At 42.4% G+C, this 26,662-nt stretch overlaps 1 protein-coding gene across 1 annotated transcript in view; it reads right to left on the bottom strand.

The window, feature by feature from the left end:
- ptprfa (protein tyrosine phosphatase receptor type Fa) overlaps positions 1-26,662 on the bottom strand; it is a gene marked incomplete at both ends in the record, with an annotated part of 258,404 nt that overhangs the window by 80,111 nt on the left and 151,631 nt on the right. The window contains 5 exons of the mRNA XM_083887919.1: positions 2,023-2,104; positions 5,282-5,538; positions 6,863-6,960; positions 8,845-9,426; positions 11,195-11,312. Of these exons, the coding sequence (XP_083744045.1) occupies positions 2,023-2,104; positions 5,282-5,538; positions 6,863-6,960; positions 8,845-9,426; positions 11,195-11,312 (1,137 nt within the window). The remainder of the gene's footprint in view (positions 1-2,022; positions 2,105-5,281; positions 5,539-6,862; positions 6,961-8,844; positions 9,427-11,194; positions 11,313-26,662) is intronic.

Below are 26,662 nucleotides of genomic sequence, written 5' to 3'. Positions count from 1 at the left end.
AGTAGCAGCTCATCAGCAGCAGACGCCCACTCATTCAAAGGTTAGGAAGAAGCAAAGCTGTGGCAGATGGAGATTTAGTGATGAGTGCTTTCCTTTAGAGCCGCTGCCAGTATAAACTGTAACCTGACGATTTTGGCAACACCTTGAATCCTGTTTGTTACACATTTCACTTAGCGGGAGTGACTCAGCACTTAATCCTCCACCCATGCAGAGATTACACAAACATAAAACCGGGAGAAAAAAAAAAAAAAAAAAAGAAGAAGAAGCTGTCGTTGGATCTTGTGGATATGGACTGAGACTTTTCAAGAAACAAGTTAAGACAGTAAATAAACTTTGACCGAAAGAAAAAAAAACAAAAAAAACACACACACACCCCCACACAATCTTCTCCTCACCACAAACACGAAGTTGTTGACTCGACATTAGCCGTGTAAAAAAGAATTAATGCAAGACACTTCACATCATCATCCGCTGAGCCGACAGGAGGCTGCGGCGCTGCTCATCAATCACAGTCTGACAGGGAGATGCAAATGCACAAACAAAGAGCCTGTACGACCTAATCTATAGCAGAATTATACAGATTCCACACGCGTGAGATAATGCCGTCATTTTACACTCTGGGGCAATTTATCTTTAACAAAATAAACTTTCTTTTCTGAGTTCAAAAACTGGCAAAAACTTACCGCCTAATTATTGTCTTAGTCTGACTAGCTCAAGTTTAGTGGACTAAACATGTTTACATGACAGTAAGAAAACTAATTATTGTCTTAGTCTGATTAGGACTAGCTTGAGTTTAGTGTACTAACGTGTTTATATGGCATTTAGAAAACCAAATTAGTGTCTTAGTCTGACTAAGTCTAGCTCGAGTAAAGTCAGACTAACGTTTTTACATGACATTAAAAAAAACAAATTATTGTCTTATTCTGACTAAGACTAGCTTGAGTTTAGTTGGACTAAAGTGTTTATATGACATTAAGAAAACCCAATTATTGTCTTAGTCTGACTAAGAATAGCTTGAGTTTAGTCGGACTAACGTGTTTTCTTGACAGTAAGAAAACTGAATTATTGTCTTAGTCTGATTAAGAATAGCTCGACTTTAGTCAGACCAACATGTTTACATGACTTAAAGAAAACTGAATTATTGTCTTAGTCCGACTAAGACTAGGACTAACGTGTTTACATGACATCAAGAAAACCCAATTATTGTGTTAGTCTGGCTAAGGCTAGCTTGAGTTTAGTCAGACTAACATGTTTACATGACAGTAAGAAAACTGAATTATTGTCTTAGTCTTATTAAGAATAGCTCGACTTTAGTCAGACTAACGTGTTTACATGACATAAAGAAAACCTAGTTATTGTCTTAGTCTGACTAAGGCTAGCTCGAGCTTGTACTTTTTGTTATTCTGTTAATGAAATCATCATCAGTACATTGTTTTTTCCCCCATTCAAACCTTTAATAATCCTTTCATATCAGAGCCACAGGGCTGCTTGAAGGGCTGACAGTGAGTGTTCAGCCTGAGTCTGACTCTGACTCTGTTTAAACCTAATGAGAAGTATTCTGACTATGCAGAGCAATTAACAGCCAAAGAACCCAACAACACTGTGTTCTTCTGTCATCTACAGGATGAAGTATTTATGGCTCAGACCATCGCTGTGATATTTCACTGAGACTGACAGCCTCCATTTTCGAACTCCTTTTTATTGCTGCTGCAGCCACGGAAACCAGAGGAGAACAACTGTTCACTAACATGACTTAACTACTTTGTTCCAAGTAATAAAGAGAAACTTTATTTTACTTAACTTTACTTGGTTTGTGGACAAAACAAGTGCTTGATTAATCAAGAAAACAATCAACAGATTAATCGAAAACAATCAGTCCTGCAGCCCTAATTTTTAGTTTGAATTAACAAAATTAATTTAGGTTTCCCCAGCTGAAGTAATTCTCTTAGGTTTGTTAGCCATTTAGCTTTAAAGCTTCACCTAAATGTATCAGTCGTCCAATGAAAATAGACATCCACTCACCTCATGTATGTCCATGTCTTCAGGCGTCTCCCATTTACCATGAGCTGCTGTGGAGACGGGGACGACCACGATGTAGAACCACCTGCATCAAACACACAGAAACACAACCACCATGTCACACACTCAGTTTTTGGTTTGTTCAGAGCCATGGTTCTCAAACTGTGGTACGTGCACCACCGGTGGTACGCAACATTCCTCTGGTTGGTGATAATGATGTTACTTCAAGAGCTCAATATTTTCTCAGGTGGTACTTGGTATACATCGAGCTACTCTTAGTCGGACTAAGACTATAATTCAGTTTTCTTAATGTCATGTCAACATGTTAGTCCAGCTAAACTCGAGCACGTCTTAGTCATACTAAGACAATAATTTGGTTTTCTTAATGTCATGTTAACATGTAACTCCAACGAAACTTGAGCTAGTCTTAGTTGGACTAAGACTATAATTCAGTTTTCTTAATGTCATGTAAACACATTAGTCTGACTAAACTTGAGCTAGTCTTCGTCGGACTAAGACAATAATTCCGTTTTCTTACAGTCATGTAAACACGTTAGTCTGACTAAACTCGAGCTAGTCTTAGTCAGACTAAGACAATAATTCTGTTTTCTTACAGTCATGTAAACACGTTAGTCTGACTAAACTCGGCTAGACTTAGCCGGACTAATATAATAATTCGGTTTACTTAACGTAATGTAAACACGTTATTCTGACTAAACTCAAGCTAGTCTTAGTCGGACTAAGACTACAATTTGGTTTTCTTAATGTCATGTAAACACATTAGTCTGACTAAACTTGAGCTAGTCTTAGTCGGACTAAGACAATAATTCCGTTTTCTTACAGTCATGTAAACACGTTAGTCTGACTAAACTCAAGCTAGTCTTAGTCAGACTAAGACAATAATTCCGTTTTCTTAATGTCATGTAAAGACGTTAGTCTGTCTAAACTCGAGCTAGTGTTAGTCAGACTAACGTACCTGGATAATGCCATTTACTCCTGCATGTATACTCTTAGTCAGACTGGAGTCAGACTTGGCTAAAAAATATCCTTTCTCCTCCGTATGTATACTCAGACTCCACAGGTTGTCCGATTGCCTGCCTTAGTCGGACTACGGCCTTACGGCTCGATTAAAACTGTGCATGTAAACGTGCTTAAATCAACCGCGTAGCATTAGCGCTTACTCACTGCTGAAATGTCAACAGAAAGTGATTCTTCACCCCCTTCATCAGGGTCCACTTCTCTTATTACGGCAGCATAGCGCGAGTGATTTCTTCAGAGAAACAAACACTTGAAACGCAATTAAGTTGCGGTAATTGGCAGCGGCTGTCTTCTTGAAGGAGCAGGGTAATAACACGAGTAAAAGAAAAAAAGAAAAAAAAGAAAAGCTTCTCGTGGAGTGCACGTACGCACACGGCCGTTTGCTTTGGGATTCTCTGCGCTGATGAGTTGGTGTTTTTTAAAAGTCTCTTCTCTGAAATAAATTGCTCTGCGGTGTTCGGGGGGGGGGGGGTTGGGAAGCGGCGGCGTGCCGGTTGTTTGTAAAAAAAAATGGCCGCGCGGTAATCGCTGTCGGGACGAAATGTTTTGTTTGTTCTTAAAACTCCTGCGACCTGCGAGAACTGTGGCGGTGGATAATTGGGTGGATATGAACAGGCTGTAACAGGACAAGAAGTAAATAAAGCAGACTTGTAATGGCTGCTGTAATGGCCGCCCTGCAGGCAGGCTTGTATCTGAGTTATTGATTTAAAACACACACAAACACAAACACACACACACACAGAGGAGAACGATCATTGTGCGTGAGCGTCTCATCGCTCCTCTGTTATCGGCTAAACTTCATACGTAATGTAAACACGCGGCGCGATCAGTCATTATACTGTGTCTGTTATTGCTGTGATGCTTTCAGGTGACGCGGTGGCTCAGCGGTTCATAATCTGTGACAATCTTAATCCACTGCAACACATTAACTCACACGATGTTTTATTCATAACATGGAAGTTATTACTTCTCCTCATTCGTTATTTAAAGTCCTGCTCGTTGTATTTAATTTAAGTTTATTTAATGAAATAGTTCTCTCCTTTAGTTTGTATTTTTTTAAAACAATGTCTCATGTGATTGAGTTCTCTTATCTTGTCTTATCTTGTCTTATCTTACTGACTACACAGACCTCGTATTTCCAACTTTATTCATGTCATCATTAAAACACTGTGAATTGGCAACCGCTGCTTTTGGCTGGTTTTGTTCACCAGGCTCGTAAAAAATAGTTAATGGGATTTCCACAAGTTCATCTACAGCAAGTAATCACAATGTTGGCTTCTCAGAAACGTGATCGTACGATGTTGAAATACCGGCCTGCAAGGGCCAATCAATCACCGTTGCTGCTGTTTCCTTCAACATGCAGCTCCAATTAAGTTTCCTAAATACAGGTCATGTTAAATATGTCCTTTAACTGTGGATCTCTACGAGGTTATTCCAAATCAAAACGTTGCTTTTCCTTGTACCGATCCTTTAAAGATTAGCCTTTGGATCGGGAGGTGTGAATGCGCAAACAAACTCTGGTTGCGCACCAAAGAAGCAAAACTTTGGTTCCGCCCTAAAAACATCGGTTCAAACCAATTTCAGGAAGCGGACTGCAATGCAGGGCATTGTGGGTAAATTCAACCGAAATAGATAGATAGATAGATAGATAGATAGATAGATAGATAGATAGATAGATAGATAGATAGATAGATAGATAGATAGATAGATAGATAGATAGATAGATAGATAGATAGATAGATAGATGGAACTCCAGTAAGATTGATAGAATGCTAGATAGATCGATAGATAGCTAACTAGCTAGCAATAGATAGATAGATAGATAGATAGATAGATAGATAGATAGATAGATAGATAGATAGACAGACAGATAGATAGATAGATAGATAGATAGATAGATAGATAGATAGATAGATAGATAGAACTCCAGTAAGACAGATAGAACGCGAGATAGATAGATAGATAGATAGATAGATAGATAGATAGATAGATAGATAGATGCCTTGTCTAGCAAGCTTTGTAGATAGATATATAGATATATTGATAGATTGATTGATTGATTGATTGATAGATAGACAGCTAGCTAGAAAGACAACTAGTTACTTAAACAGATAGAAAGACAGCTATCGAGATAGATAGATAGATAGATAGATAGATAGATAGATAGATAGATAGATAGATAGATAGATAGATAGATAGATAGATAGATAGATAGAGTACAGACCTGACAGGGGCTCCTGCAGGTGCCCTGGGCAGACTGACGGTCACTTTCCCGCCCTCCTCCACGTCCTGTTGGTAAACAGCCGGCTTGGTCTTCAGCAGGTCTGGAGCCGTCCTGATGGAGACCTGCTGCTGGAGGCCGCCGGCGCTGTTCCCCCGACTCATCAGCACGAAGGAGTAATCGGTGTCAGGCTGCAGCTGCGTGATGAGCTTCCTCTTCAGGCTGCCCTGCACCTCCACACTCTGCTGGTTGTACAGGATCTGAAAGTCCAGACACGGCACATGTGTTCTAAGACGACTGAGACCACAGCGGAGCGTTCATAACTTACAGGAGAATAGATGAGTACATGTACACAGGGTTGATCAAGGCTGTGAGCTGCCCTAAATTAACAGCATTGGTAATTAACAAAATAATTTATTCATGTTTCTGTTTTTTTCTTTAACCAAAAATTATAATTATTTTCACTGCTAAAATATAATAATTGTTGTTATCCATTCATTTTAAAATGTATTGTTTCCCCCCAAAAAACAGAAAAAACAGTAAAGCACAAATGTATTATTTCCTGATTTTCTCAAATTATAGTTATTCACTTGCTGAACAGAAAAATATAGTTAGTGGTTGAATATTAGGCTTAAGGATTCATTTGTACGTCTCAAATTTGCGTATAAAAGGAGAATTAATACTATTATTTATTATTTGCCAAATAAATTATAATTTTTTTTAGTTTTCAACAAGATTCTGAAAGATTTCTAAAATATTTATGTTTCCTCAGTTATGTAACACTGTATATATATGTATATTATGTAATATTAAATACATGAGACAGGTAATCAAAATTAAACAAAAAAACAACAACTTTTGGATAAAATAAATCAAGTTTTAATGACTTTTATCAACATTTGTGAACAAAAATGCCTAATTTCAAACAATTGTCCAATAAATAAATTAATTTTTATCAATGTAAACGCTCAGCTGATGTTTTACTCTTGTTTATTGTAAACTTTTTTAAAATTTATTTCTGGTTTCTTTGCAGCTGCTGGATCCCGCCCTCTCACTCTAAGCTGCCCTGTGATTGGTCAACGTCTCTCGTCACCAGCCAATCTCTGAATTTAAGGGAAATTCTTTCAGCTTTTATTCAAACTTTGCACCGACAAACAAACTCTGTGACCTCCGAATGCTTCCCTGCGCCGCGTGAAACTCGCTCGCTCTGTTGCTTAAGGTGCTCGGTAAATGAAGTTTAGCGATTTAGCTGCCGTGCTATCATTCACCTGCAGATCCGCGATCGTAAAAACTTTTGGTTTTTTTGGCGCTTTGAGCTCATCATCAGAGCGACATGGCGTCGGCGTCGCTGAGTGACGGCACAGACAGAGAGCTCTTAACGAATGGCTGCTCGTAAAAGCAGCAGCAGCAGCAGCAGCAGCAGAATATGATGGTGCAAATTGATTCTCCCCCCTTCCACACTCATGATTTATGAGGCAGCTGTTGCTGAGTCAGCAATATGTTTCACAAAGTCATTGTTTTGTTTGGTAATTGTGTAAAAATATCAAAGAAGAAACAACAACAACTATTTTTTTTTTTTTTTACCTTGAGGGGAACTTGAGACTTGTAGGACTCGGGCACCTCCCAGGTCAGCAGGACGGACGTCTTGGTCACGGCGGTCACTCCAAAGTTCTTGGTGAACACTGGGGGAAGGTCTGGATGATTATTAGGAGGTTACTTTAATCATGAATATAACATGAACTGTGAATAATGTGTTGATGAACGTGATGCAGAAACAGTCACGGCACTTTTCCACGACACGGTACCGACTCGTCTCGACTCGGCACGCTTTGTTTTGCTTTTTCATTAGTACGCGCCAACGTTAGCGTCATGTTTACCTGACTCCCGGTTGTTAAAATGAGTCTCTAAAGTAACACAGTTTTTCACCAGAGTCCAGGCACCGTTTACCAGTTAGCTCCGTTAGCTGCGTTAGCTGAGTTAGCTCCTTTAGCGCCGTTAGCGATTAGCCTACAGTCGAACTGGAGCGGCAAAGTATAATATTAGTGCTGGGCACGTTAGCTCCATTAGCGTCGTTAGCGATTAGCCTACAGTCGAACTGGAGCGGTAAAGTATAATATTAGTGCTGGGCACGTTAGCGGCGTTATAACGCGTGGCGAGTTTCCATGACGACGGACCAGGAAAAGACGCGTGTAACGTCATGTTTTGCGTGCTTCCCGATTGTTGAATTGAGATTTTCGTGCCGCAGCACCGGAGTCCAGGCACCGTTTACCTTACGCTAGCTCCGTTAGCTCCTTTAGTGTCGTTTAGCGCACTTACAGTGGAACTGGGGCGGCCTGTTTATTAAAATAACCAGCGTACCTGTGTAACTGCGTATGGGTGCCTCTGTTTTTAAAGTCTAGCATTACTTTAGCGCGTCTTTTTTCGTTCAGTCGCCATGGAAGCGCCGGTTAACGTTAGCGTTGCCGGCGCTCGTAAGAACCCGACATAGTTGTGCTTTAATTTCTGTTTCCTGCTGCTTAAAACTAACACTCTACTCACAGAAGTCATTAAAGGGATAGTTTGGAAATTTGGACATAAGACCTATTTTCCAACTCCGGTGTGATGGAGACATCTGGAGACGTTTTCAAGAAATTTCATTCAGTTCTTCTAGTTGCCAAGTTTGCTGGTGCTATGGCTAGCGCAAGTCAATGGTACCTGCTAGCATGGCATTAGAAACACTCAAACCGACTCCACAGTGCACCCGAGGCAAATCAATTGTAAGGGCAGACTATCAATGTACATATCTGTGTTGATAGAATGTTTGAAATAAAACCAACCTTGCAATTTGAAGCAGCAGCAGCGCGTCATACTTCCTGTTAGGCTATGGCAGCGGCGGACTGATTCCGCTGCTGCTGAGAAAGTAGTCCCTCAAAAATTCATGCGATGCGAGGTTAGTTGTGTTTCAAATATTATTCTATCAACACAGATATGTACATCGATAGTCTGCCGTTACAATTGATTTGCCTCGGGTGCACTGTGGAGTCGCTATGAGTGTTTCTAATGCCATGCTAGCATGTACCATTGACTTGCGCTAGCCAAAGCACCAGCGAACTCGGCAACTAGAAGAACTGAATGAAATTTCTTGAAAACGAGTTGGAAAATAGGTCTTATGTCCAAAATTCCGAACTATCCCTTTAAGAATCTGCTTTAATCATGGTGTGTGTGTATATCTTGTTGCTTTAATGCCCAATTTTTGTATATTTTTAAAGTCTAACCCACAGAAAGTAGTGTGTTTGTGTATCAGTGGACACAAACACACCTGTGAGCAGAGAAATTGAAGGAGCCTGACCGACTCTGCCTGATGATTTTTTTCATCCCCTTCCCACTAATGCACAGAACCTTTCACACCACTGTGCACTGACCTGGTTTAAACCAGCTGTGCTCACCTGACATCTAAATATAATCTGCTGGTCACACCCGCGTGCATCTAAATGATGAAATAATGGGCTAATGCAGAGCGAGTGCTGAGGTCACGCGGATATGATGAAGCTGAAGGCGGCGATAAAAAAAACACCTGCACTTCTCACCTGGCATGGACGTGGACATGGTCCTGCTCTGGATGCTGGGGCTGATGGGACCTCCGCCTTTGCTGGTGAACGCCTGGACGCGGATGTCGTAGGTGGTGTCCGGCTGCAGGCCCTGGACGGTCATGCGCGTCTCGGCGGTGGCGTTGGTGTTGTTGTGCTGGCTGTTGATGTCTCGGTACACCACCACGTACTTCACCATCTTCCCGTTCCTCTCGGCCAGAGGAGGCGGGTCCCAGGCCAGCTGGGTGGAGGTGGCGGTGAGGCCGACCACGCTCAGGTTCAGCGGGTAGCTGCCGGGCACGTCTTCCGGTGTGCTGATCTCCTTCACGTACTCCTCGCCGTTGCCCGCGCGGTTCTTGGCGCACAGCTTGAAGACGTACGTGGCGCCTTTGTGGAGGCCGGTGACGGTGAAGTGGTCGTCGGTCTTCCTGAAGTCTTTGACGGTGAACGCCTCCTCCTCCGCTCTCTTAAACTGCAGCTGGTAACCCACGTGCTCGCCCACCATCTCTTTAGGAGGCTGCCACTGGATCAAGGCAGTGTTCCCGATGGTGGTGCTGATCATCATCGTGGGCTTACCGGGCACTGGAAGACACAGGGGAGCTTCAGATTACAGCACCAATGGCTGCAAACTAGATCACAACCTCAAATATCCACCAATATCAGTCATTTTAGACTCTTTAAACGATGAAGCTCGGCTAAAATATGACCCATGAAGCTGTGAGCAGAATACAAAAGACGGCAAACGTGCAAATAAATCAGATATGAATCAGATTTGCAGATCACTCCCCCGTCTCAATGGTGGAGAATGACGTAAACACGTGTATACTATCTACAAATCAAATTATTCTCTTTCAAAAGGTGCAGTGAAGGGTGAGAGCTCAAACCAGCAGAGTCGTGCCAAGGTTTTCATCATAACAACACGTGCACTTCTGTTTTCGACCTAATAACCATTTTCAGGTCAGTAGCCAAGTCTCCCTCAAGTGTAAACGCATATTTCAGATATGGATCACTTTTGAAAGAGTCCTCAAAACTGCCTAGAATAAATATTAACAGATTCCACTCCCTTCAACGGTCCGATGTTTACACGTGTGTGGTTCCTCCAAAAAACAATTTTCTCTGCTTCTTTTTCGCCTGATGGGAAAAGAAATGCGGAACTTCCGATCAAGAAATTGGAAACGCAAACATATCTGTAGGCTATAGGCACTGTTAGATATTGTTAGCGATACTAGTCGTCAATAAGAAACGCTCTACTGCAACGGAAAAAAAATGACTAGTTCTATAACAGTACTATGTTTAAAACTGATTTCCTGTGACACAAATACAACAGAAGTGGTGCTATTAGCGGTAAAAGTGTTTGTATGGTGGCGGCAATCTCGGAAACCACATGTAAGGGGTTGATGGGGTTGCTCCAAGTGGGAATTCCGAGTTCTGACGACAAATGGAACGCACCATTAATCCATCACATCAGTGGTGACAGAAAGTGAAGCTCAGCTTCGGCTAAAATATACCAAAAAGTCAAACTGTGTACTGCGTTGTATTTACTAGTGCTGGGCACGTTAGCGGCGGTTAATGGCGTTAACGGCGTCCACGCTAACGCATGACGCGTTTCCATGAAGACTGACCAGAAGAAAGACGCGTTTGACGTCATGTTTACGTGCCGCGGCACCGGAGTCCAGGCACCATTTACCAGTTAGCTCCTTTAGCGCTGTTAGCACGCCTATAGTTGTGTGCCTCTGTTTTTAAGGTTTAGCGTTACTTTAGAGAATCATTTTAGCAATCTGGAAGCATGACATCACACGCGCCTTTTTCCGGTCAGTCGTCATGGAAACGCATCATGCGCTAATGTGCTTCAACGTTGACGTCGTTCTAGCGCACTAACCGCTAGAACGCGATTAGTGCGCGTCACTATTTCAGAATTAGCCGCTTATCGCAGACGACGGATCGTCTAACGTGATTTCCGAATTCCCGTAGCAGCCTCCGCATTAAAACCAACTGTTCTCTCTCTGAGACGACATAGAATAGTTTCAGTGCCGATTGGACAATTACGTCTCAAAAAAAAAAAAAAAACGTCACTTCCGCGGAAGCTCAGCTTCTCTGGGAACAGTGGGCGGGGCTCGGACGCTGGGCTTCTGCGCGACGATTGGACGAGCTGTCTGAAAGGCACAAACGTACACAACAGCGGAGCCTTTTTTCGGCCTCAGTCCTGTGTGGATTTTGTCGATAAGCAGCTGCTACGTTGTGTGTCATTTACTCGTTGATGCAGAACATTTTCATTTGTACACTGTGAATAAAAAACACACTTTTATGCAGAGGCTCTGTTTAAGTAAGTGGAAAATGAACACACACACACCTGCTCCTGTGGTGGTGACCACCTTGGCCTTGCTGCGCGCTCCATCGCCCTTCGTTGTGTACGCGGCTACAGTCATTGAGTAGGTCGTCTCGGGGAGAAGACCGGTTATCGCCGCCTCCTGCATGGTAGAGAACAGAGAGAGAGAGAGAGAGAGCGAGAGTCGGTTAAATTGGCTGCTGTGTTGTCAGCCGGGCTCACATTAAACAAGTCAAGCAAACACGAACGCGGTCCCCGCTCCGCGACCCGTTTAAACGGCTCTTTTGAGGAAAAAGTCAAGCGAGGGGCGAGTGAAACCTGCGGTTCGTTCAGATCAGATGCTCCATTTGGTGCGTCGTCTCTTTAGCAGCAGTGGTAATAAGGTCCGTCCAAGTAAAAAGGTTGGGGTAGCGATGACTACCTGCTGCCCAGTTCCTGTCTTATCTGATTAGCAGTGGCGTGCACTCCATGAATAAGTGGCCGGATGAGCTGAATCAGTTGGTTTTGGATGGTGGGGGGATCGCCCACAGGGTATTGTAAATCGCTGGCACGATCCTCGGCGACCTTCAGCCGCTGAACACGATCGGGGAACTTAAAGGAGGCCAAATAAATCCTTGAGGATTCTGGCCACCTCATGCACAGGAGTGCACGTACAATCCATACAACCCTGCATAAATGGATTTGTGATTGTTTTTGTCGCATGTGTTGGATTATTATAACCTGCATTTTACCATATGCCAGTTATTTTCTCCAATAAAACAACATAAATACTTTGTGTTTGACTCATTTGAGACCGAATAAGGAGAAAGGAAAATGGGTCAGGACTTTCTCTTCTTTCCCCCCCAAGGTATGATGAATTCAGTGAGTAATTATCTGAGTCAGGAGCTCCCCAGCCTTCTCACACGGGCTCAATCTCTCGATCTAGACTTTATCTACAGAGATCTGTAGTTCTCTGCAGATAATCTCTGAAAAACATGTCAGTGAAAGTGGCTAAAAAAATTTGCAGAATATGGTTTAACGTTTTAAACGGTTTTTTTCTTGAAGGCTAACGTTGGCATACTTGGCTCCTTGTTTGGTGTCAAAATGCCGACGTAGATCGCACTCTTTGGCGACCGACACCGCCACGTAACACAAAAGACGTACCGTTTTTTTCTCCTTGAAGCACAAACATGTATTCACCTTCCCATCTTTTTTTGAAACTGCCTTCCGTCTGCATCAATCTTTCTCTTCCTGGACATTTTGGGATCATTTGTGGATAATAACTAGTGGCGGGATGCCGTCACTGCATTGTGGGAAATGTAGTTTATGGTCGACACACTGCTCTTAAAGCAGCAAAGACCTCGCGGGCCACATAAAATGATGTGGCGGGCCACATCTGGCCCCCGGGCCTTGAGTTTGACAGAAAACAAAGGAAACACTGCACTGGAAATTCGCTCAAGTTTGGCAACATCTGATCAGATGTAGGACAGAAATTCCACTACCAGTGAATTCAAACACTTATCCTTCATCCCATTGAATAAAAAAACAGGTAAATTCATGTTTCTCCTCGAATAAAACGACTGAACGTAGTTGCAGCAGAGAGAAACAAGTCTTTGTTTTATTTTTTTCTTGATTCTGCCGTCTCTATGACACTCACTGTAACGTCTCAGTTCCTCTCAAAACAGGAAAGTGAGTCTTTTCAGTTGATCGTAACACACACAAAAAAGGCATTTATGTTGTCGTTTCACCATGAAATATCGCAAACACGAACTCGAGATTGTGTTTGCATGCATTCGTTGTGATTATTGGTGCCACGGCCTCATTTCACCCCCCTCGAAAAATGCCCCTGGAGACGAAGGAGGTTGTGATGACAGAGTTATAAGATCGAGAACACACAGCGCCTCCGCCTGCAGCCCCCGCGGTCGTTCAGTGGCACCGAGATGACGGTGCAAATTAGCAGAGCTCTGCAGGAGCAGCCGGGCGCTTCCAGAAACAACCAGAGCTCTAATTATTCTTTTATGGCTGCTGATTCCATATCTATCACAGCACAGTCTCTTCTCCTTCCTGCTCATTTAAAGCGCAGACCTGAGGAGTTAAGACGTACACTGCCTTGAGTGTCGAAAAAGGGAGGTGAAAGATAAGAGAGAAATGTCACTCACGCAAAGCTCCTGAAAATCTCTAAAAGCCTCATTATTCCTTTTCAATTTGGTTGGGAAAGAGAGAAAATATCTAATTGGTGCTTTCATGTCTCTTTTAACACCAGGAGTCTGAGGGCATGAATTCCCCAGGACTGAGCAGATGAAACCTTTTAAGACAGGAGGACGTGGTCTGCAGTGAGAGGCTTTTCACTCAGCTGTGACTGCTGCTGCTGTCCTCCACCTCCCTCCGTCCGTCCGTCCTTCAACCTTCACTTCGGAGGTGTGGACGGCTAAATTCCACGCTACGAACGCTCATTAGCATTCGGGCACGCCGCGGCGCCGATTCATCGCCACTGGGATCGGAAAAAACAAAGGGAAGGGGGGAACACTTCGCAGAGATGCTTCAGGGAGGGCAGGTTTCAAACCTCAGGATAAGAGATTTTAAACGTTCTGTGAGTTAGATTTCCATGCACAGTCACGACATCGTTACTGTCCTTGTCGTAAGTGCTCAAACTCTGCTACACTAGGTGGCGATAGGTGTCCCCTTTTCAGGCTTACCATAGACATAAAACACACTAATATTGACATTTAAATGATTTTGAGGACTTGTTTTTATGTTAAATCCATGATTCTCAAACTGTGGTGTGTGAGCTTCCTCTGGTGGAACTACTATACTACTGTATTAAACCAGGTTATGTGATCAGAGGACAGGAAATCATATACAGTTATAGCAACAGAGTGTGCACTGGTCTGGATTTGACGGTGTCTTTCTCACTGTTGTCTCCATCTTCTGTGTTCCAGCTTCTTCGAATATTACCAGGTCCAAAGTCCAGGGGCAGGAAGTGTGGAACATGCAACATCGATCCAGTTAAAAGTTTGAAAAAGTAGAATGGGAAGAAATTCCCATGCCCATCTTCACAAGATGACCTGAAAACACGATGCCATAATGACAAGAAGAAGAGATGATGTAAGGAAGATGATGAGATCCAGGAGAGTTCTGAAGTTCTGGAGGGTGAAGCCAATGTGGAAGTGTCAGAAACCTGTATTCTACTGAATGACCATCAGGGGTTTGCAAGCCTATTTAAAATATCAGTAGATATAACCCTCTGAAGATGTTATGGCCTCAATCACTAGTTCCAACTCTACGTCAACACAACGTGGCGTCCATTTTTGAAATTACGATCCTGTTTACATCCAAGAGTATGTTTCAGGGCGTGGCTGTGGTTTGATTGACAGTGGACGAACGGAAGCAACAACCTGCACAATTCAAACCAACAGTAGAAGTTCTGCGACTATTACCGTAGTCGGAAAAAAGTTTAAAGGAACTTTTTCACTGCTCCATTTAAATCAAACTAAATAAAAGTTAGTTCACAGCCTCAAACTGGAACAATGATAGAGTTTTTTTCCCCTCAAATGTAAGAACACTATTAATTCTGTGGAGTATTCAAAGAAAACAGGGACACGTTCCTCCAGAGAAATATCCACAACTATATCTGCATTGTTTTAAGGCAGAGTCTGAAGAGACATTTCATAGCAGCATACTGAGCATCAACACACCTCAGGGGTTCACACATGGCCTGATGCGTTATCAGTCGTCCTCATATGCGATAGAAAACGATTCAGACTCCATTAATGATGCAGAAATGTGATTTAACAATGATCTAAACCGATTCAGTTCACGTCATTTCAGACAAATATGTCTTTATCATGTGAAAAAACCACAGAGTACTGTATATCATACAGAAATCTGTTCCTATATTTCCAGAGACATGATGAGCAACTTCATCATTTCCTGAATTTCGAAAAAATTCATTAAAATTATTCCTTAAGAGATTTGCAAATATTTTCAACGGATCTTTGTTCAGGGTGAGGCTGACTATTAATATATACAATTTCAAGTCTGAGATACTTTTTTTTTTTTTGAAGAAAGTCAGCTCAATGTCAAAGTGCATCAGGGCAAATGGATCATTTCCTGAATTTCAAAAATTCATTAAAATTATTCCTGAAGAGGTTTGCAAATATTTTCAACGCATCCTTGTTCAGGGCGATGCCGACTATTACGATGGTAAATTTCAACTCATTCTGAGATACTTTTTGTTTTTTTTGAAGAAATTCAGCACTATGTCAAAGTGCATCAGGGCAAATTGATCATTTTCTGAATTTCAAAAATTCATGAAAATGATTCCGTAAGACAGGGGTCTTAAACTCAAAGGACCTGGGGGCCACTGAGTGTCTAGCTTGGTCAGTCGGGGTCTGGAGAAGTAAAAAATGCAATTGATTTGGGGGCCGCAAGTTTGAGACCACTGACCTCGACACTGACTGATCATGACTTCACTCGCTGGACCGACAAAGATTGATTCACCTGCGCCGATTCACTTACCGGAGGATCTGAACGGCCAAGAGAGCAACAGGTAGCACTTTGATAACCAGCCAGCATTGGCACAGCTCCTGCTCAGGCTTTAGTTTTGTCCAAAAAAACTAAAAACTGAAGTTGCTCAATGACCAACAGGAGTTGGTGTCAACACATGGCCGACCAGATTGAGGATCTGCCGGCTTAAATTTGCCAACGCACATTTTTGTTGCCTTCACCATTTTCACCAGTATGCTGTGCCTGTGGTGCCACACGGCAGATTAGTGGCGTGCACTGTTGCCTCACAGCAAGAAGGTTCCATACTTCTGTTTCCCACTGTCCAAAAAGGTTAACTGGACACTCTAAATAGACCGTTGGTGTGAGCGTGGATGCTTGTTTGTCTGTGTGATGGACTCCAATTGGTACCCCACATTTTGCCACCATATGTCAGCTGGGATTGGCTCCAGTTTCCCCCCGCTGCTTTATCCTCGCGTAAAAGGATAAAGCAGTGAAATTTGATTAGGGAGCAGGAGCTGTGCTGGTGTGAAAGAGCTAACTAATAAGCCTTGATGCCTCAGACAGAAAGCAGCAGATTTGAGTCTAGAAAAAGAGCAGCCGTGACTTTGCGTGTCATGGTCCCGCACTTGCTGGCAGCATCAGTATTATTGGATTTCCTCCGTTTCCTCCGTCCTGTCCAATCTGCGACAGCAGCGCGACTCACATAAATGTTACAAGGGGAAGGCCTTACAACTCTTACTTTAAAAAAAAAAAAAAAAAAGAGAAAATAACCCTCTTTAGAATTAATGGGAAAATTTGCTTCCTATTACTTGTAACTAATTAGCTTCTCGCTAACACGCGCTTAACTCATCAAAATGATGTAACTCTGTGAAAGGTGCAATCAAAGCTGTGAAAAATGACGTGCTTGTTAAAAAATTGTGTCGCTACATAAAGGCAATTAGTCTCTGACTCGGTCCACTGTTCGTCACAGTGAGCCGACGACTGAGCCGAGCTGAGCAACACCGCCGTCTCCCAAGAATGACTCGCACGACTGGGGCGTTTGGGGTTTGTTGTGGTTTTTTTGGGGCATATCACCAAATGTGATGTAACACAAACGCATTTGAGGCAAAAGGCGAGATGTTTGACATTCATGTCATGAGATCTGTTGTGCACTGTCGCTGATTTATTGAGCGCCGATGTTGCAACATTAGCAGGGGAAAATAACTTTCCAAGGCCGAACCGGGAGCTTTGTGTGCCTCAACCAAAGCCTCATTCTTAACCAGAGAAATGGTTATTATCACCTCCACAAAAAAAGGTGAAAACACTATCAAGCTGATGTGCATGGTTTTAAAGAAGAAATGAAATACGTGAGCACATATTTATTTTGCATTAGCATGCTACTACTTTGCGACTAACTTGGCAAACCTGAGGTAAGCTAGCGAGGCTACGATTAACATTAGCGTAGGGCTAACATAATATAAACACTGTGCGACCTCATAAGGCACAATGCAAATGTTTTCATTTTCGATTAGCATTAGCGTTGGGCTAACATAATACAAACACTGTGTAACCTCATAAGGCGCAACGTAAATGTTTTCATTTTCGATTAGCATTAGCATAGGGCTAACATAATACGAACACCGTGCGACCTCATAAGGCACAACGTAAATGTTTTCATTAGCGTAGGGCTAACATAATACAAACACTGTGCAACTAGCATTAGTGTAGGGCTAACATAATACAAACACTGTGCAACCTCATAAGGCACAATGCAAATGTTTTCATTTTCGATTAGCATTAGCGTAGGGCTAACATTATACAAACACTGTGCAACCTCATAAGGCACGACCCAAATGTTTTCATTTTCGATTAGCATTAGCGTATGGCTAACATCAAAAGAACACTGTGCAACCTCATAAGGCACGACGCAAATGTTTTCATTTTTGATTAGCATTAGCGTAGGGCTAACATAATACAAACACTGTGCATTAGCATTAGCGTAGCTAGCTGTTTTGTGACTGTCAGCCACGCAACTGGGTTCAGTGAGGTTGCACAGTGTTTGTATTATGTTAGCCTTTATGTTCCTTATCATGCAATAGCACAACTGAAAAATCGAAAAATAGGAATACATACTTCCTACGGGCACTGCACTAGTAGAGACAAACAACCGTCCACTGTCACATCTACGGTCACTTTAGAGTGTCCAATTTGGCTAATCCCCAAATCTGCTTGTTTTTGTACTGTGGGAAGAAACTGGAGAATCTTGAGAAACCCCGATGCATGGGGGAGAACATGCTAACTCATGCAAAGGCAAGAGTGCAAATCCCTACAGCTCCTGTTTGGAATATGTTCTTTCCCTAATCCCACTAGCCCTAATCCTGTCCAAATAATGCTAAAGACATCCAACAAGATGAAATGTGATCTGAGCTTAATCAACTTTAAAACACTGACAGTGTAAACCCAGCAGATGTACAGTATATGTCGTCTGGTTAAAACCAAAACGTGACTAAAATGTAAGTATGAAAGTCATTTTTACTGTCAGATGTAAATCCACAGTCCAAACCCGAGGGTAAAGGCTCCAGAAGGAACAGAACACGACAGCGTTTCCTCCTGGTTGAATTCAGCGACACTTCCTGAATAAAGTCTCGTGCTAAAAGCCGACACTCTGTATGCAGCGGTGAAGGTGATGTGTCACACGGGCTCACAGACATTTTGTAGCCGTTCTCCAGATTGATCACATTTATAACTACGCTCTCGGGTGAAATCTGCATCGTACAGTATGTGCTTCACCATCATCATCATCACTGGATATGTTGTTAAATGCTACACCAGGAGCATTAATGGTACAACAGTGAAGACAGTAGCTTGTTTACAGTGGGATGGAACCTTCTGAGATAGGAACTCAGGTCATTAATGAACTTCTACTTCTACTACGACAACAAGAGGTCTCATATACTGTATGTACTGTATGTCTTGTTCTGTTGGTGACATGGATGGAACACTGAGTTGTGGTCTTTTATGGAAGCTAACTTGGGCTTTTTTTATATCGATACCTCTTGCATTTCTTGTCCAAACCCTAATCCTAACCCCCGTCACGTGCCAAGTTTGAAGCCTGTCAAGCAAACCCTTAGTCAAATGAGCCGCTAGCTAGCTAGTTAGCTAGCTGCTTTCAAAGATCGTAACTTATATTCTGACATTAGTGTTCAAAGCTCAACGGTCCTTTGGATGTATATCAAACCAACATATTCCAACACAATTCGGCATCGTAACGTGCGTATTTGCGAAAATATACCACAACGAAAATGTTCCACGGTAGATGTGGCCGCCATCTTTGTTGAAAAATATCAGCCGGCTCGCTGAATTCGCAAAGCATCATGGGTAATTCCATCTTCCACTTCTTTTTAAGCCCGTATCAGAGCTCACTACATTTTGAGGGTTGATTATAAGGGGAAAATCGCATTTCCCCTTGCTCCACCCTACACGTGAACACGCAAAATGTAGGGTTAGGGGAGGTATTGGAACTAAAATGTGATGTCGACAGACTGCCGGCCACTGATTGGTCAGAGAGTGTCGTCACGAGCGCGACGTCCAACACAATAATCAAAGCGAACAATGCCGCAACTTTAGATCGGTAACAAAGTCTTAAAAACCCCGAAAGCTGGTGATCGTGAGCCGAATCACAACCCGTTCCGTGGCATTTCAGTTCAGTACCTGCTCCGGTGATGAGACGTCCCAAAGCGACAATCGAACCAGCCATTTTCAAGCGCGTGTTCCATTTCACCAGCGTTCTCTTCCTTTGTTTGTGACAAAGAGCCACAGATGGAGCAGCGACTACACCATCGTTTGTGTGTTGCACATACAGTAAAGTCACGTTGACGAGGTACGACGAAGTAATGGAAAACCTAGGCCTGCCGAGTCGTGTCGAGCTAGAACTGTATAATGGACAAGTGCCATTAATGTCGTACACTCAATGGTCCATTACCACCTGCTGTTAAATGCATGTTAGCGTTTTGGCCAAGTTTGGAGCAGGTGTGATGGTTATTTATGCCCCCGTTGCTTTCTTTAACAATGTGAAACAGGGTTTATTTCAATTAAGTGTGTGTGTGTCTGAGGTTATTTCTGCTCTTCCTTCCCCTGTTGTTAGAAATGTTGTTTTTTCGTGAACGTCAGCTGAGTGAAGACAGATTGTCCAGCTGCTGACAGGACTGAGGACAGTGAGACAGACAGACAGTCTCTGAGGTGTGAACCGAGACAGCTTGGACGCACTCGTGCGACACTCTCATCTCCCTGTTGTACGTCTGTGTGTGTGTGAATGAGGCGATAATGCGAGCCAGCTCCCCCACATCCATCATGTGGCCCTATTTAGCCTTTCGCTAGCGGTGTGTCCCACTTTACAGGGAGGGATGCGGCGGAGACAATGTGTGTTTACAATGTGCGTTTGCACCCGCGTCAGTGTTTTTAACCTTAATCCAAATACTTTACACACCAGCGTGAGAACACAGGCGGTTAAATACTAACATTTTGGGACGGTGGATGTCCACGTTAAGCCCCGCCGACCAAAGCGAAGCACCAAAGTTTTTCTTCGGACACTTCTTCTCCCTCTCCTCTGTCCTCCATTTTTCCTTTCACCACAACCTGTCTAGGCAGATGGCCGCACTGAAGTGAATTGAGGGGTAGATACTGAAAAGCTATCGTATCGATCAATAATTACGAGAACATTCTCTAGAAGGTAGTATAAAGTTTGTAGAAAAGTAACGTTCTGAGAACCAAAAGAGAACATTCAACCTTTACAGAACGTTCTCTAAAGGTTGAACGAAGGTTGTAGAAAAGTAACGTTCTGGGAACCAAAAGAGAACATTCTGGGAATCAAAAGAGAGCGTTCTCTAAAGGTTGTACGGAGGTTGTAAAAAAAGTAACGTATGGGGAACATTCTGGGAACACTTAGAGAACGTTCTCTAACGGTTGTATGAAGGTTGTAACAAAGTACCGTTAGGGGAACGTTCTGGGATCCAAAAGAGAACGTTCTATAAAGGTAGTATGAAGGTTGTAGAAAAGTAACGTGAGGAGAATGTTCCAGCAACGTTTCGAGTACGTTCTATGAAGGTTGTGACAATGTAACGCTAGGGGAATGTTCTGGGAACCAAAAGAGAACCTTTAGAGAACGTTTAGAGAACGTTTTCTAAAGGTTGTATGAAGGTTGTAGAAAAAGTAACGTTAGGGGAACATTATGGGAACATTTAGAGAACGTTCTCTAACGGTTGTATGAAAGTTGTAACAAAGTACTGTTAGGCGAACATTCTGGGACCCAAAAGAGAACGTTCTATAAAGGTAATATGAAGGTTGTAGAAAAGTAACGTGAGGAGAATGTTCCAGCAACGTTTCGAGTACGTTCTATGAAGGTTGTGACAATGTAACGCTAGGGGAATGTTCTGGGAACCAAAAGAGAACCTTTAGAGAACGTTCTCTAAAGGTTGTACGGAGGCTGTAGAAAAAGTAACGTCAGGGGAACATTCTGGAAAAATTTATAGAACGTTCTCTAAAGGTTGTATGACAGTTGTAACAAAGTACTGTTAGGCGAACATTCTGGGACCCAAAAGAGAACGTTCTATAAAGGTAGTATGAAGGTTGTAGAAAAGTAACGTGAGGAGAATGTTCCAGCGACGTTTCGAGTACGTTCTATGAAGGTTGTGACAATGTAACGCTAGGGGAATGTTCTGGGAACCAAAAGAGAACCTTTAGAGAACGTTCTCTAAAGGTTGTATGAAGGTTGTAGAAAAAGTAACGTTAGGGGAACATTATGGGAACATTTAGAGAACGTTCTCTGACGGTTGTATGAAAGTTGTAACAAAGTACTGTTAGGCGAACATTCTGGGACACAAAAGAGAACGTTCTATAAAGGTAGTATGAAGGTTGTAGAAAAGTAACGTGAGGAGAATGTTCCAGCAACCTTTCGAGTACGTTCTATGAAGGTTGTGACAATGTAACCTTGGAAGAACGTTCTGGGAACCAAAAGAGAACGTTCTATAAAGGTTGTATGAAGGTTTTGGCCAAGTACCATTAGGAGAACATTCTGGGATCCAAAAGAGAATGTTCTCTAAAGGTTGGGACAGTAACGTTCCACGAATGTTCGGGGAACCAACCTTTTTTGATGTTTTTGTAACGATGACTCTAAAGGATTCTGATTCCAGATTAATACTCTGAATCCTACAATTTACCCACGTCAGTGGATGTCCACGTTAAGCCCCGCCCACCGAAGCGAAGCACCAAAGTTTTTATTCTGTCCCCCATTTTTCCTTTCACCACAACCTGTCTAGGCAGATGGCCGCACTAAAGTGAATTGAGGTGCAGATAAGCTGAAAAGCTATCGTTTCGATCAGTAATTACACAAAATAGTTCCCTCCCCCAGTTTTAAGGCAATGCAATACACTACGATACAATAAAGTACAACTCTTTGAGGGGAAATTAGTTCTTTGCAACTTAAAGCTTCCACACGTATAATAAAATCAGCGTAAAAACACCCACTGTACCAATCATATTAATTAAAAATCTGCAAAGAGTCCACTTTGCTTATACAAATACTGAACACAGCAGCAGTAAAAAACCAACATAAGAGCACTGCACAATCCCTCGAGCGGCATTATTTCAAATCACGTTAAGCGCACACAGTGAGGGACTTGTTAGCGTATTAGTGAGCACAGGTTGAGTTGATATATAATGTTTAACGGCCTCAAACAGAAGAGAAAAAAAGTATAAAAAGAGGGTGGTTGAATAAAAGCCTATATGTTAAACTCAGTTCTGAGCCTCAGAGACGACAGCACCTGCTCATCCAGTTGACTTTAAACTTTGTGGGTGTGAAGTGTTTTGGACGAGCGGACGTCAAACTAAAAGTCTCACCCTCCGTTTATTCTAAACGACACTTGTCTCACCATTACTCTCCATCAGGCTCTTATTCCTGGAAAAAACTCCACAGTGTGACAGACATTTGTCAACTATCTATGATTCTAAGTGTCTGTTTCTGTATTTCACACTCAGTTTTACCTATTGTTTACTACGAATACAGCAGAAATTCTCTTAAAATCCTATTATTTGTGTTCAAATGTCTAAATGGTCTCAGAGGGGATTGGGATTTGTGACATGTGCTTTATAAATAGATTGGTTTGGATTATATTATATAGTATATGCACACATATACATGCATATATGGTAAATACCACACCTTAATATCATTTTTTTCCTGTAAATATGGTTACGGGAACCAAAAGAGAACGTTCTCTAAATGTTGTATGAAGGTTGTGACAAAGTAGCACTAGGGGAACATTCCGGGAACCAAAAGAGAACGTTCTCTAAAAGGTAGTATGAAGGTTGTAGAAAAGTAACGTTATGGGAACCAAAAGAGAACATTCAACATTTACATGTTCTCTAAATGTTGAACGAAGGTGGTAGAAAAGTAACTTTCAGGGAACGTTCTGGGACCCAAAAGAGAACATTCTGGGAACCTTTAGAGAATGTTCTCTAAAGGTTGTATAAAGGTGGTAGAAAAGTAACGTTAGGAGAATGTTCCAGCAACCTTTTGAGTACGTTCTATGAAGGTTGTGACAATGTAACGTTGGAGGAACGTTCTGGGAACCAAAAGAGAACGTTCTCTAGAAGGTAGTATAATGGTTGTAGAAAATTAACGTTATGGGAACCAAAAGAGAACATTCAACCTTGACAAAATGTTCTCAAAATGTTGAACGAAGGTTGTAGAAAAGTAACTTTCGGGGAACGTTCTGGGAACCAAAAGAGAACATTCTGGGAACCTTTAGAGAATGTTCTCTAAATGTTGAACGAAGGTTGTAGAAAAGTAACTTTCAGGGAACATTCTGGGAACCAAAAGAGAACGTTCTGGGAACCTTTAGAGAATGTTCTCTAAAGGTTGTATGAAGGTGGTAGAAAAGTAACGTTAGGGGAACGTTCTGGGAACCAAAAGAGTACGTTCTATGAAGGTTGTGACAATGTAACGTTGAGGGAACGTTCCGGGAACCAAAAGAGAACGTTCTATAAAGGTAGTATGAAGGTTATGACAAAGTAGCACTAGGGGAATGTTCTTTAAAGCAAAAAAGAAAGTTCTCTAAAGTTAGTATGCAGGTTGTAGAAAAGTAACGTTATGGGGAACGTTCTGGCAACCTTTAGAGTATGTTCATATAAAGGTTGTGACAATGCAAATCGAGGGGAATGTTCTGGGGACCTTTAGAGAACGTTCTCTAAAGGTTGTACGGAGGTTGTAGGAAAGTAACGTTATGAAGGTTTTGGCCAAGTACCATTAGGGGAACATTCTGGGAACCAAAAGAGAACGTTCTGTAAAGGTTGTGACAGTAGAAAAGTAACGTTAGGAGAATGTTCTAGCAACCTTTCTAGTACGTTCTATGGAGGTTGTGACAATGCAACTTTGGAAGAACGTTCTGGGAACCAAAAGAGAACGTTCTCTAAAGGTAACGTTCCTAGAATGTTCTGGGAACCAACCTTTTTTAGCTAGGTTAGATGTTTTTAAATCAATTAATTGAACGTAACGTTTTATTTGAAAATAAGTTTTCGAGAAGCTGCTTTATAATGAAGTTTCAGTATTGGGATAAACTATGTGAAAGTACAGAAAAAGACAACAACTTTACGATCAACATTATTATACGATTCCAAGGCAAATTCCCTCGAATAGACGGTTGACGTGGAAACACTGACGAGATGAAAGCGTCGCTGTCCGTACTCTGTAGGATTTACGAGCAGCTGTGACAAGCATTCATAGCCTCCGCGCTCGATTGTCAACGCTCCAAGGCTGCAAATAAATTAGCGCTGACAAAACTCTGGAACAACATTTTAATACGGCGCGACCCTGACCACTTAACAACAAGTCATCCAAAAGTAAACGACTCATCATGGCGGCGGTGATGAGTGAATCGGAGGACGGCGACCGCCCGGGAGCCTCCTCGCATCAAATCTGCATCGCTAACCGTGCGGCGCGTTCCCGCCTCGCTGAGTTCTACTGTCTTACATAAACACACAAGGTCTTTGTTTGGCACAGTCATGTTGAGAACTTTTCATGTCTCACTCTGTGTGTGTGTGTGTGTGGTTCAAAGTAGGGCAACGTTATCCTATTTTTGTTAAAAAAACACCATCAAGATCGTGCTCTTCATAACTCATGTGTCCCAGTGTGAAAAGAGGCTTCGTCCAATTTTACCCCCCTAAAAAATGTGTAATCACCATGTAAAAAAATAATGGAGAATATAATAATCTATGCAAAATAGAACAATAACAAACTAATGAGATATTTGAGTCATTTGGAGTTTAATCATCACTACATTTGTGGTTCTGGTGATTATTTGATTGTATTATTTGCGCTCATTATGATGTGCTTGGTTTTCAGATTAGATCGTACTGTGGGGAGTGGGTTGAGGCTCTGTGCGGGTCAGTCAAGATCTTCCACACCAAACTTTTACATGGTACAGTTCGGTTTTGGTACGGTTTAGAATACTTGGGGCCTGATTTACTAAGATTCCAAATAGCAAAATAGCTTCCAAAGAGCTTAAAGACTGCGCCTGCTGCTGGATTGCGTTTTGCAGGTGACCTACTAAGATTGCGACCGCAATTGACTACAGGCGCAGAAGTGGACCTGTAGTCCGCCCTATTTAAATGAGGATTTTGCGCTAGTCAAGGGTTGTCAACATGGAGAAAGAGCAGACTCAACGGAAGCGCAGAATGAAATTTGAAGCCACTGAACAGAAAGTTACAGCTGATGTCTCTCTCAAGGCATGAACGCTAAATGGGTTGCGAGTGATTTTGCCCGTCTTAGGGACGCACTCCTCGTTGCGCCCTGTTAGTAGATCAGCATCAGCGCAAATTTGCGCGTGCAATTCAGTTTGCGCACGTTTTTTGCAAATTTGAGTAAATCAGGCCCTTGGTAGGCAGGGTGTGTGCTGTGCCCGATGGCCGTGTCAGTGAGATACGTATCGCGGCGTTGTACCGTCATCGAACAACGACATTGATTGTGACACAACAGACAACAAAGGAGGAAATCCAGCAGCTCTGGTTTTAATCGGTTGCTCGGTTTGTGGGTGTTTGTCTCAACAACAGGCCTCATAGCTTGAGTTACGTTTTTCTGTCACCCAATCAGCTGACTGTTATGGGTACTATTACTCTGGTAACCCGTTTATTTTGGTACTATTCTTAATGGAAACACAAAGAAATGCACACTGTACGGTACCGTACCAAACTGAACCGTTCCACTCGATAGAATGGGATGTAGTGAGGGAAGAAAATAGGGTTCACAATCTCTGTTACAGTTAATCCGAAAACATTTATAACAGGGGTTGAAGCTCTGTGCGGACTAGTGAAGTTCTTCCACACCAAACTGTTGCCAAAAATGTACACAGTGCAGTTGGGTTTGGTACAGTATGGTACGCTTTGGAACGGCAAAGCTAGCATGTTGACTTAGAACAGTATCTTTACTTGGTAGGCAAGGTGTGCACCGTGCCCAATGGCTGTGTCAGCAAGATACGTAGGGTGACGTTGAACCGGTGTACAACAAAAAACAACGACATCGAACAGACAACAAAGGAGGACACCCAGCAGCTCGAAGAGACTGCGGGTGTTGAAGGAACTCTGGCCACAAGGGAGTGACGCTTTATTGTCGCCCAATCGGCTGACTGTCACGGGTCAAGCTCAGGTCTAGCCCAAGGGAAGGGTTACCCAAAATTGGAACAGTTGGGGCTGTTTATTTTAGTACGATTAATTCCCCTAGGGGAACGTTCTGGGAACCAAAAGAGAACGTTCTCTAAATGGTAGTATGAGGGTTGTAGAAAAGTAACGTTATGGGGAACGTGCTGGCAACCTTTAGAGTACGTTCTATAAAGGTTTTACGGAGGTTGTAGGAAAGTAACGTTAGGGGAACATTCTGGGAACATTGAGAGAACTGCTTTATAAATAGATTGGGTTGGTTTATATTATATATTATATTCGATTTTGGTACGATTTGGAATGATAAAGCTTGTGTTTTTG

The sequence above is a fragment of the Microchirus variegatus genome, assembly GCF_963457635.1.
Source record: "Microchirus variegatus genome assembly, chromosome: 4".
NCBI lineage: Eukaryota > Metazoa > Chordata > Actinopteri > Pleuronectiformes > Soleidae > Microchirus > Microchirus variegatus.
The sequence above is the reverse complement of the archived record's forward strand: the minus strand, read 5'-3'. Positions and strand labels throughout refer to the sequence as shown.